At 46.0% G+C, this 13,235-nt stretch overlaps 1 protein-coding gene across 1 annotated transcript in view; it reads left to right on the top strand.

Annotated features, from left to right (window-relative positions):
- MSRB3 (methionine sulfoxide reductase B3) overlaps window positions 1-12,257 on the top strand; it is a 109,613-nt gene extending 97,356 nt beyond the window's left edge. The window contains exon 7 of the mRNA XM_037389724.1: window positions 11,353-12,257. Coding sequence (XP_037245621.1) covers window positions 11,353-11,457 — 105 coding nt within the window. The 3' untranslated portion in view covers window positions 11,458-12,257. The remainder of the gene's footprint in view (window positions 1-11,352) is intronic.
- The last annotated feature ends 978 nt before the right edge of the window (window positions 12,258-13,235 follow it).

The following is a 13,235-nucleotide window of genomic DNA, read 5'->3' as shown; positions in this document are numbered from 1 at the left end:
AGGGCCTTGATAGTTGTAACATTATGAAGCATTGGCATCCTGCAAGTGGAGGTTACACAACAGAGGAACTCCAGACTCTGGCACCATAAAGCTTTTCAGAGTGCAGATCCACATTTATGCAGAGAAACCCTGAGATTTAACTTATGGTTGCACGGACCAGGAACAGGAAATTTCCCTATGATGGTGCAGCCAGGCTACATGCAGCCTCTTGAAAGCTGCAGGAGGCAGCCACATCATTTCAAAGGTAAATGAAAACATCCCTTAAAACTGCAAATCTTCCAAAAGCCTCTGCCCAGCAGAAGGTAAAGGCAGCAAGTTGCTGTGTGCTGCTGTTTCTTTGGGACAAGTGATTACTGCTGCTCAAGGTGTCTTTTGGAAAGGCTACCCAGGAACACACATCCCGGGAAGGGGCACTAACAAGCACTGTATTTGTAAAGGTATTCTGCATTTTGATTTTTGCAGGGAGTTGGGAGGCTGCCTTAAGGATAAACATTTCTTAGTGGGGGATGAAGCAAGGGGATTCCCTGGATTAGGCAGGGAATGGGGATGTGCATTGGTGGGGCAAAGGCAGTGATCTCCTGCAGCATTTGATGTACTTCACTTGTGGGTCTGGAGCTGGTGCTAGAATCTCACACCTCTATGAGATGCAGTGCACTGAGAAGCAGAAGGACTTCAAAACATGTTTTGAATTATTTAACCTCAAAACATTAGCAAATGCAGATGCTCTTGGACATTGAGCTGAATCTGTAAGAATGGGGGAGGAACACAGGGAGAAAGGAAAAAAATTTAAAAGCCATGGGAACAGGTAGACTCATATCATTTACGTAGGAGGAAACTAAGGCACAAAAGCAGTTATGAGCCATCTGAGGTCAGTCAGACAGTAATGTTGAGAGCAGGGAACCTTTAACTCGCCATCCTTGCTTTAGTCCCCAGACATGTGTGACCATGCAGGAGAGACCCTTAGCTTCTGGTCTGGATGCTGACCTTGCTTCCCTGCTACTTGAGGCTGAGCAAGCAGATGCCCCCTAGGCTTAGAGTGAGGGTGAGGAGGGAGGTTTTGGGGGTGGGGGTGTGTCACTGGTGACAGTGCTGATGGGCAGTGAGGTGACTTTGTATTTTTAAGGTGACTACACCTGCAGCAGGTAGCAGAAGTTACTGGAGAGTAACTATTCCAGAGGAGACTGTCAAAAACAGCCACCATCATGGGCTGTGTACAAGCAATAAGAGTTTTACTTCTCATCTGGCAGCCCCAAGCAGTCATCCAAAGGGTTGAAGAAGAGCAATATCTTGACTGCTCCATGCAAGCCAAGCCTTTCCATGTCCCAGTTTGCGGCCTTTCCCTGCCTGGTGGGAATCCCTCTGCCTGTCCCTTGCATTTGTGCTCACATTGACAGGGTGTGTTGGCTGGTCTGGGGTCACCAAGCTGCAAAGAAACACGCTCTGTTGGGTCTGGAGCTATGTGCTTGCTTTCATCACATGGATATGCGACAACGTGTCACTTTAAAGTAGTTCAAGTAAGAGAGATGGAGGAACATATGAGGAGGAGGGAGGCAGGAAATGTGTCATAAATCCACAGCGAGAGGGACTCTGAAGTAAGAGAATTAACGATTCTGGAAAACACATAAAAATCTGCCATAGAAAGGGCACTGTCAATGCATCCTGTCAGTGCAGTTTGCTTTTTATTTCCTAGGGTTCAATATAATATGAAAACCGTTCACCTTTACTAGATGATCCATGAAAGCCTGTATTTCACATGAGATTTGGTTTTCGTATGGATAGACTTGGTTTTTCCAGACACTGGTGGATATCAGTCGCCGTCATATAAAATGAGGCCACCAGCACCTGTGGTCTCCCAGGGACTGTCTCTTCCAAGAGCTGTTCCTCACGCAAGGGCCACTTTGTTGTTTCTACTTTTCATTTAAGTAAAGCTGAACTGAGGAATGCATAGTTAAATAAAAAATAATGGAGAAAGATCAGACTGAAGTAATTCCCCCTCCCAAAAAATCCCACTCGTGCAATCATCAGATATGTGAGGCTTTGTGCTTTCTCATGTTGCTGTTGTAAAGAGAAAGACATTTTAAATCCACTCAAGTATTACAGAAAGTCTCAAATATTACAAAGAATTTCTGTAGACATTTGTCCCACTGCAGGAATCTCAAATTCCCTCAACACCTAGAATATTAAGCAATCTGGAGCTTGTACTTTTAGACCAGGAGTTAAGAGAAGGGAACATCCTGGCTTGCCTAAAAATGACTGGTGAAAGGAAAAATTGCCAGTGCAGCAACCACCAGCCTCTCTGGCAGTCAGCTGTATTCTTGTTCAGCCACCCCCACCGCCTTCATGACACTTAACATGTTCAACACGGGGAAGAGGCCTCCAGGCCCTGTCCAAAAGACTCAGTGATGCTAGTGAACAACAAAGAACAGGATTTACTTTGTGGAACCGACTTTAAGCATGATGAAAAATAATTTCTTTACAAAAGCAAATGAACTGGGAAATCCCAGCCTGAGAGGAGGACTTCCCCCTGACAGCCAGCGTGTTCCTCACTGTACCTCCTTGTCTTACTCCTTGGCCACGCTGCGTAGTAGTGAGGACACGTACCAGTAGTTTTGGTGGCAGTTGATGACAAAGGGTTGATTGCGTGGCTTTGTTTGGCTGCATCTGCAGGGTATTCTTACAGACTTCAATGCTATGCCATGGGGATGTAAAGAAGGAAGAGCCCATCACACCTGGGCTTCCCTGTGGGGACCCACCAACCAGACAAGCACACTGCTCCCTTTCTCAGCCACCCGCTTTACCTTACTTTTCTCCTCCTAGCACAGTTCGAGGGATATTGCTGCTGAGACTGCATTTTCAATTCTTCAGTTTCAGTGTTAGCCTACGTGTAACGTATTAGCGGTGTGAAATGGAGAGGAAGGAAATAGAGGGGAAGCACAAGGAGCAAAGTAAACATCTTCAAGGAGGTAGAGACTGCACAGAGAAACGCTCACTCACCCTTTTGAGCCAGGGATTTAACATCCTTCTGCTCTGCGTGACAGTCCCGCTTGCAGCACTGCCCTTTCAGGCTTTGCCAGGAGCCACAGAGGTTGCAGAGCCATGTGTGTCAGGCCCCCAGGCCCCCATCCTTCATCACGCCCAGCCGCATGGGACCTGCTTTCAGCTCTGAGGCATTAGAACAGTACAGATGCATTTGTCTCCAGGCGAGCAGGCTGCTATGTATTGGGACTTCTGCTGTCTTTTCCCCAGTGAGGGGATGTCAGGACCTGTTTTCCACATACAATGGCTCAGATCCTGCCAGGAGTCAGAGCAGATGAGACAGCTTTGGCCTGTGGCCCTCTGGGCACCAAAGTGATGTCCATCCTGCAAAATCCCGCAGTGCTGGGAGAGTGGGCATAGCAGCCCCTGCTGTTACCAGAGTCACGGTGTCTGTGTGTGCAGAAGGACACACAGGTTCTCCAGCTGCTGTTGCGGTGAAGGGCAAGGTCTGAAGTTCCGTTTGGGAGAGCCAGAAACCCCAGGAGCCCCCAGCCCGGCTGAGCCAGGGCGAGCACCTCTGGGCAACTCATGGCACAGCCACACTGCAGCCCTTACGCCCCTGCGCCAGTGCCTTGCCTGGGAGGGCTGCTTGTGCAGCGAGCCTGCAGTCCTCTGCTGCTGCTGGGAGAGCTGCTGAGGTGGCAGCTCGAGAGTATGTGGTTGCAGGCTGGAAATGTTAAGAGGCAGGGGCACCTAGTGCGTGCCTTTGAGGTCCTCCTGGCTTTCTCTCACCCCGTCCACCCACTCCAGGCAACAGGAGTCTTTCAGGACTGTTGCACAAATGCAGCTGTAGCTGGGAAATGGAGCTGAACAGTAAAAAAGAAAAAAACCCACAGGGCTCCTCACTGTGAACCAAAACCACAGCCTGACTGCTTTCTGGGTTGGAGGAGACCCTGGGTCTCCCAATGTGAATGAGCTGTGAGGAGCCTGAGGTGGCTCAGGGCTGAAGTGTCTGGAGGCTGAGGTCAGCTCTGCTCCTCCAGGACTGGACCCGCATCTGCTGGACAAACCATGTGTCCTGAGGCTGCATGGCTGCTGTATGAGAACTGATGTGTTTTTTATTTGCCTTTTAATCAGGGAAGTGTGTAGCTTCAGTGACCATCAGCAGGGTAACCATGTAAGTGTAGGTCATTGTTATGGAGCTACGTGTTTGTGGCCTTATCCAGGTTCATTCTTCATTTCCTTCTCCTTGGTGTACTTTCCTGGGCTCCACACACAGAGCTGTGCTTGCAGGGAAGTGTCGTGCTGTGCTTGCAAGGAAGTGCTGTAGCTTGCAAGGAAGTGCTGTAGCTTGCAAGGAAGTGCTGTAGCTTGCAAAGGTACAGGATGATCCCAGCCACTCTGCTGCTTACCCCTTTGCTAAAACTAGAACTGTCCTAAGGTGCTGCTCGGAACCCTCCTGTCTGTTGCCAACACCCAGCAGGAGTACTGCAGTGTCGAGGAGACCACATTTTTGCTGCATTGCAGCTGGAGGCTGGACAAGCAGCAGCAACACTTCTAAAAATCATCTTTTCCTTGAGCTGGAGGCACAGGCCATCATTTGCCTGTTTTCTGGTTACTTCAACTTCTTAATTCTGCAATGGCTACAGAAGTGCATCTGTTTCAGTGGTTTTTGGACAATCTGTGCTCCCTCTATGGGAGACAAACAGGAGATCTTGCATGCAGCTGACCTTTTTCCAGCATCTTAAAAGCTGCTTAGGTGAAATTTCACCCTGATTTTGTTTCTTCAGCTTTGGCAATTTGATGTCAAAGTAGCAGTAGGTTGCTGCTTCACCTGTGCTTCAGAGAGCTGCATCTAGTGTGTGGAGGCCATGGGGGCTGTGGTGGGCACAAGCAGCACTACCAGCAACTTGACCTGGGCCAGCCTCTGACTGGGGCAGCCTGGTCTTGCTGGCTGTGTTCTGGGAGGGCAGAAATCAGCCCTGGACCCTGGGGCACAAGCAGGCTGTGGGGCTGTGGATGGGGAGGCACAAGGCAGATAGCCAGGCTGGAAAGCACAGCCTCTGCAGATGCACGTGGCTGAAAGATGAAGGTAACAGCTGGCGAAACAGCTGTGGGAGTCACGCACAGAAAGAGAAGGTGGTCTGGTGCAGGGATGACAGTGCAGAGGCTTGGGAACACAGTGGCAGTGGCCACCCCAGCTCCCCCAGCTCAGTGGGAAGCCATGGCAAGTCCCTCATGCTGCTGGCCAAGCGGGCTGGTGAACACAAACCACACAAGAAAAAAGGGTTTTTTTGGAAACAAGTGCAGAAACATGTGCCTCCATCAGTGGCCTTGCCTGCTAGTCAAGCTACCACAGGGCTCCATGCATTTTTTTGGTTAAAATGTGCACTAAACAGCATATGCAGATGTTCTTACATAGGCATGCCCGGTCCTTGGCTCCAGTGCAAGAGGGGCTGTGGGAAGAAAAGGAGGGGTTAAGCCATGTAGCTCCAAGTACACTGCATCCTAAAGGATTGGCAGGGTGGGTTGAGGGGGGGCTGTTCCCATGAGGTGAGGCTGGAGCAGCTGTGGCTGAGGGTACTGCTGAGGGTCTGGCGAGGCTGGGAGGGTGTTTGCTGACTCCAGCCCCCAGCCCCTTGGCACACAGCCCAGTCCCAAGAAATATAAACCAAAGAAGCATAAACAGATGATCACATGAAAAATATATCATGATTAGCCAGATAGATTCCAAATGTTTGTTCTGTAAACTGCAACAGGCAGCACAAGTGTTCGCTGCAGCTGTAGTTTCTCATCTTATTTGTCTAAGTGTGCCATTAAGCTTAGACATGGGCAAAATAATCTTTCCTTGATTCTCACTTAAGAAGCTGCCTTAAAGATATATTATAACAATGTTTGATTCGACCCTTTTGCGACTGATATTATACCGTAAACTGATTCTCACTTAATAGAAAATCTGCGCATTTTTTCTCCTGGGTTACTTACTTTTCCCTCTGAAGCCAGTAAAGTGGTTTGTTTTGTGAATGAAAGCTGGATGCCTTTAGCAAGATGGCATTAACACTGACCTCTGCTCATGCATTGAATTCCTGCCCAGCGGGAGGCAAGGTTGGAGGAAAGGGTTAGTTCATTGATGGTCAGAACCTGCTGAGCGCAGGGCTGTTAACCTGCCTCAAAAGGGAACTGCTCAGAGGGCTTTTCTCTTTCTTGGATTAGCCCAATGAAGCCATCCTTCTCTCCCTTTAGTTTTAACCATCTGCTGGAAAGATGGCTCTGATTCATCTCAGCTTGGTAGAGATTTTTTTTATATATAAAATGGCAATAAACTGGGGGGGGGATACACTGTAATTTTCCTATAGCTACTGCCTGTATCAGAGAAGACCATCTGAATTTCACAGCATGAGGCATTTAGCAAGGACAATGCAAAGAAATCAAAACCAAACTCCTTCAGCCATTTCCCAAGAAATTCAGCATGTTTTATACTCTTTGGATCCTAAAACGCGTCCTGGAAGAGGGATAATCTGGAAAAGAAAAATTTTGTGAAGCTGATTGCCAACAGCATCTTCCGACAGCTAGTGCATGAGAGCTGTTCTGAGGGAGACAGGTCTATAATTTATGATGCTACTGCACTCTGAAAAGGTATTGTGTAAAAATAGCAACTTTTCATTCAATAGTTTTATCTGCTGAATACGGTGATAAAACCTGTGGTCTGCTTCTTTGGAGCTGGTGAGGACCCAGAGTGCAAGTCAAACCCCAGAAGGTTCACACAGCACAACTTGAAAATACCCTGTAGGTTTTTCTCTCCTTTTGATTGTCATAGTTCTTTGGAGCCAAGACAGCATTTGGAAAATAGCTGCATCCACACTCATTCTTGCACCATCAACAGATTCATTAACTAATCCTCTTCTCCTCCTAATTTTTCCCCTGCCACTTTGGCTACAAGTTGCTTCAGCTGCTGGTGGAGGAGCGACTGTACTGAAATCAGAGCAAGATGTCCATAGCCCAAGTCAAACTGTAGCCATAGCAATTAGAAACACAACATCTTATTTTAGCTCTTTCACCGGTGCCAATCAAGAAGAAATCCACTGAAACATCAAGGAGAAATCTGTTAAATTCAGTGGAATTGTACCAGCACAAGGTTGGTTTCATTGAGATTAGGCTCTAACTTTGGTGTCTTTTGTTTTATTTGTAAATTGAGCAGATAGCAGCCACTGAGAGATCATTAAATCAAAACTCAGCAATTTTCATTTCCACTTGGGTTTTTTTGAGTAAAACCATACTTTGTTATCCTTGCCAGAGTCTGCAAGGACTAGTTTGAACTATTCTCACCAGCTAAGACAACACTTCTTCTCTATAAGGTGTGCACATTGAATAAAGCTTATCAATGTAGTTGTTTCTTTTTCTTTTAATTCACCTCTTGACCTTTTAAAATTACTTTACTTAACAAAGGAGAATAAGGCCAATCCAACTCCCATTAAAGTCAGCAGGAGCCTTTTCATTGACTTCAGCTGAAGTTGGGCTGGGCCCAATAAGACTAACTTTAAAAGTAAAAAATAGCAACTCATATAGAGCTTTATCTTGCCCCCTGTGGCTTGATAACTGACCTCCCATCATGTTTGCTGAGACAGGATCGGGCCCATAAAACTATTACGTGCCTAATCCCATAACCCAAAGCTCATAAAGTATTTGCATTTCCTCTTTTTAATCACACAGGAATATTTGAGAAGTATTCATGACTTTATGAACAGGGAAATGCTTCCAGCTGGACAGATTGGATTAATCTTTGGGTTGCTTTCTCCCCCAGAAATTTCCCTTTTTTAACTGGAAGATGACAGGGGTAAGGGGCTCAGTGATGACATCATGCACCTCCTTCACTGTTTGGCTTTCCTGCTCCATCTTCCCCACAAGCACCATCCTGCTCCTTTGCCAGTACCTTGCTACATCACCCCAGCTCCCATCCTTTGCACCATTTGCTCTCCCAGAAGTGCCACTGGTCTCCTCCACCTGCTTGTCCTAAAGCTTGGAGAGCAGTAGCTGGAGGTGTTCAGCTGGGGCAAGGCGGTGAGATGATTGCCTGTTGGTCTGACAGAAGAAGGGAGACAAGGTTTTTTTTCTTTGCTGCACTTTTGGCTTGAGACACTTTACGTTCTTTTTCTAAATAATGCTTAAAATATACCCTAACGTGAGGAAAGTTCCACCAACTACACAAACTCTCAGTCTGTTTTATGATGTGGATTTTCCAGTGGCTCTGGACGTGACACAAAGCTGATGGTTTTCTCTTTATCAGTTTTTCATGATGCTTTTTTTCCCTTTCTTTCTAATTACCTTACAACAAATCTCTGTGGAAGACTCCATCTCTAGCACACCAAATTGTTTCACCACCAATAGAAGAAAGGTCATTTGGCAGCTCTTTGAATTGCTGTTAAAATTGCTACCTACCCTAGGTACTTGTATGTTTTATTCTGGAGACCCTACATCACAAGTTTTCTTTAGGTTAAAAACAAGTCCACTCACTGGCATCTGCGGAGAACGTTTTCCGATGTCACAAAACTATGCTGCTTTCAGAATAATTTGTCGCAGCCACCCAGGGAAAGGTGGGTTTGACACCACAGCCAATCTCCAAGACAGGATGCAGCACCACTGCAAAGCGACAGATGCTGTTCTTCCCTCAGCCTTGTGTCATGAACCCTTCTCCTTTTTCAGCAGAATCTAAATTTACCCAGGTCTTTGAATATAGATATATAGTATATAAGAAAGAGCTCTCAGATATCCTCAGCTTCTCCCTGTGCGAGGAGGAAGGCCCCCCTGACTCCTGACACCGTGAGCCGTGGTATTCTCTGCACTCGCCCAAATGTGCTGCAGCATCAACATCAGTGACTTCAAAGAGCTCTTTCATGTACCACATCTTTTTTAATCCAGAAGGCCCAAGCGAAAGGCAGATCTGGCTGTCTCTGGCTTTATTCGGCTTGCCACTTGTGTGGCCCCTTGGAAAGGTTTCAGAAGAGTGAACAACTTTCAGTGCGCTTTCAGCAAGCAGGTGTAAGATATGAAGTTTTTCTGTCACCTGTTAGCAGTGCAAGGTCATTAATGGCTTTGTGTTGCTTTTGGGTGTGTAGGTCCTACTGAGTGAAGGATTCCTCCCCTGCCTGCACTATGGAGAAGTGCTGTTCCCTGGATGAGACAGTGAGCGGAGATGGGCAGTTTCCATTCTTTTCTGCCGAGGCTCCTGCTTGTGTCTCAGGAGAGAGCCTGCTGGCCGTGCCAGAGCAGGGCATGCCATGGCAGGACCAAAAGCATGGCCAGCTTCATAACCACCCACCCTGGCCACTTCAGGGTGAGTTGCCCCTCATGGTACCCACGTGGGCTGCCCCACATGGCACCCACCTCTGCAAGCAGCTTGGGACCATGCCCGACTTCATGATATGGGGGATGCCCTGGGGAGCTGCCTGTGGAAGGGTCAGCTTTCCTGGGAGCAACAGTTCAATGAGGACAGCCCAATCTCATTTCAAGAGCCTGCATGCAGGGAAGCCTGATGAGATGTCCATACCTGTCCCACCAGCTTACCCTTCCCAGACATGCGGGTGCTCATGGAGTAAGGGATGCTGCTCTCCAACCCTTCTGACACACCATGCAATAGCCAGAGGAGCCAGCCCAGCAATGCCCCTTTTTGAGAAAACTTTGATTCTGCATGTTCTGGATGGAGCAGACTTACAGGAAAATACCTACATCACACAGCAAAATCCTCTATTTATGCTGTCAGACCCTTATTGTTGCCACATGTTCAACATCGTAGGTCTTTTCTGCCCAGTTCTTGCTAACTTCAGGCAACAGGCACCTACTTCAGGACCTTAATCACTGTAAGTTCCTTCTATCATCTAGTTCACTGTCTGAAGGAGCCCTTGCTGTCTGCTAAGTGCAGAGGGAGCCCACCAGAAAGGGGCAGTTAGGTGCCTAAAGTCAGTTGGGATAAACCCCAGTCTACATCTTCAAAAATCAGTAATCAAGCCTTTCCCCAGCTTCTTAGTCTCCCGCAAACAGGAGATCTGATTAAAGATATAGCTCACTTTTTTGGGAATCTTCTGATAAAGTCGTGAGTGCCGATGACCTTGCTTAGAGTCGAGTGGCACCTAAAGCAACATTTGTTCTTAATGATTTATGTAGATGCAAATATTCTGGCAAATTCTCTGCTCTTGGATCTCTGCAAGGAGAGGCAAGCCAGATACTGCACTCTACTGTTAACCAGAAACCAGAAAGAAGGGAAGGCACATACCACATTTACTGCATATACTTTCATTGGCCAAAAAAGGCAGGCAGCCAACAGCCTATTCCATGCAGCAACCATAGCTTCATTCCGCTTTTACAGCAAAATGAGAATGGCAAGGCATATGGCAGGAGGTTATATTTTGCATTCTTCATTCTTATTACAAGGTTCAATGTTTTTTGTTTACATGCTCAAAGTACAGAGGCCATGTAATTCTTCATGTTTGCAACTACTTGGGTACAGCTAGGAAGAAAGTTTGGTGTTCTCATCTAGAAAGCATTTGTCTGTAGCCAGTCACTTATAAAAGACTTTTTGGATATTTCTTTCCATTTCTCTGTTCTTTGAATATTAAGCAGCAAGCTGAAACCAATTCCCTAGAGGATATAATGCTTTCTGCTGCCCCAGCCTGTCATATACTTACCAAAAACATTGATTTACTTTGGACCCAAAGATATTGCCATTTTTCTGATTGATTGAATGTGGCTGTATATTTCTAAAATACACAAATGTGGGACATCCACAGATGTATAATTAATGAATTGTTCTGGCCATATTTACTACAGAAGTTACCTGAGCCTTGGTTGGAAAATGTATCCATTCTGGCCTGTGCCAAGTGCGTGCCAACATGTAGAATATTTACATTGCATTACGTGATATGAATGTTTTTAAGAATCACTTGTGTTCTTCCAGTCTGTCTGCCAGAAGTGTTGCCCAAATCCATTCCCTATTTAATCGTGAAGGAATGCTGTTCAAAAGATTTGGGGTCAGAAGTGCTCAATAAATCAATCCAGATACTCTCCTAATGAGTGGTGAATTAAACAGCATTTGTTTTAAGATCAGAGGTCCTCTTGGGAGATTATATTTTATTGCAAGCAGAATTACTCACTTGCAGGTATCAAGAAGTTGGGAGTTAAGACCTGTTAGGAAGGTCCACAAAAGAATCTGGATCTTCTGTACTGAAAGTATGTGATTATGTCCAAACAACAATGATAAATAGATGAGACCCAGGTCCTCCACTGGAATATCCTGTTTCCTGAATTAAGGAGAAAGAAAAATGTTGTGGCTTCAGCTGGGATGAAGTTATTCTGCGTTTATATCTCCACATTCTTATCTTGCAGACCATGACACAGGGGTTCAGAACCAGGAATGTGGAGAATACAGCTGAGGTGGAAAGGAGATGCTTGGAGTCCATATTGGCCAGCGGGAATGGCAGCTCACTGTGACTGCTGAGAGCAGAGCTCTGCATCCTGGTGAATAAGGTTGTCCTCTGTAGGGCTGGGCTCCTTCCTCTTCTGAGGAAGGAAGGCAGGAGAAGCCAGGGCCTTTTGCCGGCTTGAAAGACAGTATGCAAAATTTCAGGTGAAATAGTTGAAATGGAAAGGATTTTGCTTGTTTATAATTTCTTGTTTATTTCTAGCCTTCTGTGTTTTTGAAAATTGGCGTTTTTTCAGAGCATTAGAAATTAGTAATTCCAGCTTTCTGGTCGCTCTCCAACTTTCCATCAGCCACCCTTCTCTGAGCAGGCCAGCAGACTCACTCGCGCATGGAGGTAGCAAGTGAAGATAAAATGTCCCCATGCAGCCTAAGTAGCATTGTGGGGCTGCTTTACAAGGAGCAAGTGAGAGTCCCTGATCGAGCAGAAGAGAATCAGGTCCCACACCTATAGCTAGGGAGCCACACTCCATGCTAGGAGAAAATAAGGATGCATTCAAAAGGACCTGACCATACCTCATCCTTCTATGTTATCAGGAAAAGTGTAGCCAATTCTCTCTGGTGCCCAGAGAAACACAGGTCCTTTCTATTTGCACATTATTATGTTTTTGGCGCGTGTTACAATTTCATTTAATTCTATTTTAAACAGATAGTCTGACATTCCTTTTCCTGCCGGAGTTCCATATTTGGACAGAAATAGCCCACAACACAGTAGTGTAACACATAGTCGTGGGGTGGGACATACAGATAAGATGATTTCCAGGTGAAGGATGTTGGTGCAGAAATTTGAAATGTCCTCATAAGGGACAAGGGCTCTGAAACTACAGTTTCCACAGAATATTTAACAATCCATGCTCTGAGACTGAATAATTAAATTAAAAAAAATTTTTTAAAAAAAAATAACTTAAGGGTAGTGTGGGTCAAAACTTGGCATTTTCTTTCTGTGGGAAATCCTGACATTTTCAGACAGTTTTCTTTCTGGATTGGAATAAAACTTAAAAAAGTTTTACCTTTCCTGTGGAAATGAAATTCTGAAAATATTTTGTTCTGGGAAGCTCAGAACATTTTTTTTTTTCACTTTTTCTGAAACCAAACGCAGCAGACATATGCTCACTGTGGGGGGATTGTCTTCTCAGGTGGCTGCCAAGTCTGAAGTGCAATGGTGTCAGATGTGACCCCACAGCATCCCCTGGACTGCTCCTGTGATGTGTGGTGCATAAGAACCCCTCAGTCTAGTTTTTTCTTGGGCCTCCACCCCTGCTATGTGTCCTGCATTGCAGCAGAGCCTGGGAGCTGTGGCTCTTGACCCAGAGTTGTGCTGCCCATCAGGTGCTGCCAGGGGACACTTGAGCCTGCAAGACTGCCAAGAAAGCTTCAGTCTGGGGATGGTAAAAGTTTCCAGAATCAAAAATATTTTCATGAAACGTTGATTTTGACATATCATCATTGAGCAATAGGACAAAAGGAAACTGCCTCAAGTTGCACCAGGGGAGGTTTAGATTGGATATTAGGAAAAATTTCTTCACTGAAAGGGTGGTCAAGCATTGGAACAGGCTGCCCAGTTAGGTGGTGGAATCACTATCCCTGGAAGTGTTTAAAAAACATGTAGATGCGGTGCTTAGGGATGTGGTTTAGTGGTGGACTTGGCAGTCCTGGGTTAACAGTTGGACTTGATGATATTAAAGGTCTTTTCCAACCATTTCTATGATTCTATGATCAATCAATTACCAATTCCTGACTAGTTAGGAACTATGTTGGTTTGGTGGGCAGTGAAGCACATCATGGGTCT

Source organism: Falco rusticolus, chromosome 5, assembly GCF_015220075.1.
Source record: "Falco rusticolus isolate bFalRus1 chromosome 5, bFalRus1.pri, whole genome shotgun sequence".
Classification (NCBI taxonomy): domain Eukaryota; kingdom Metazoa; phylum Chordata; class Aves; order Falconiformes; family Falconidae; genus Falco; species Falco rusticolus.
Note: the sequence above shows the minus strand (reverse complement) of the source record. Positions and strands in the feature narration are given on the sequence as shown.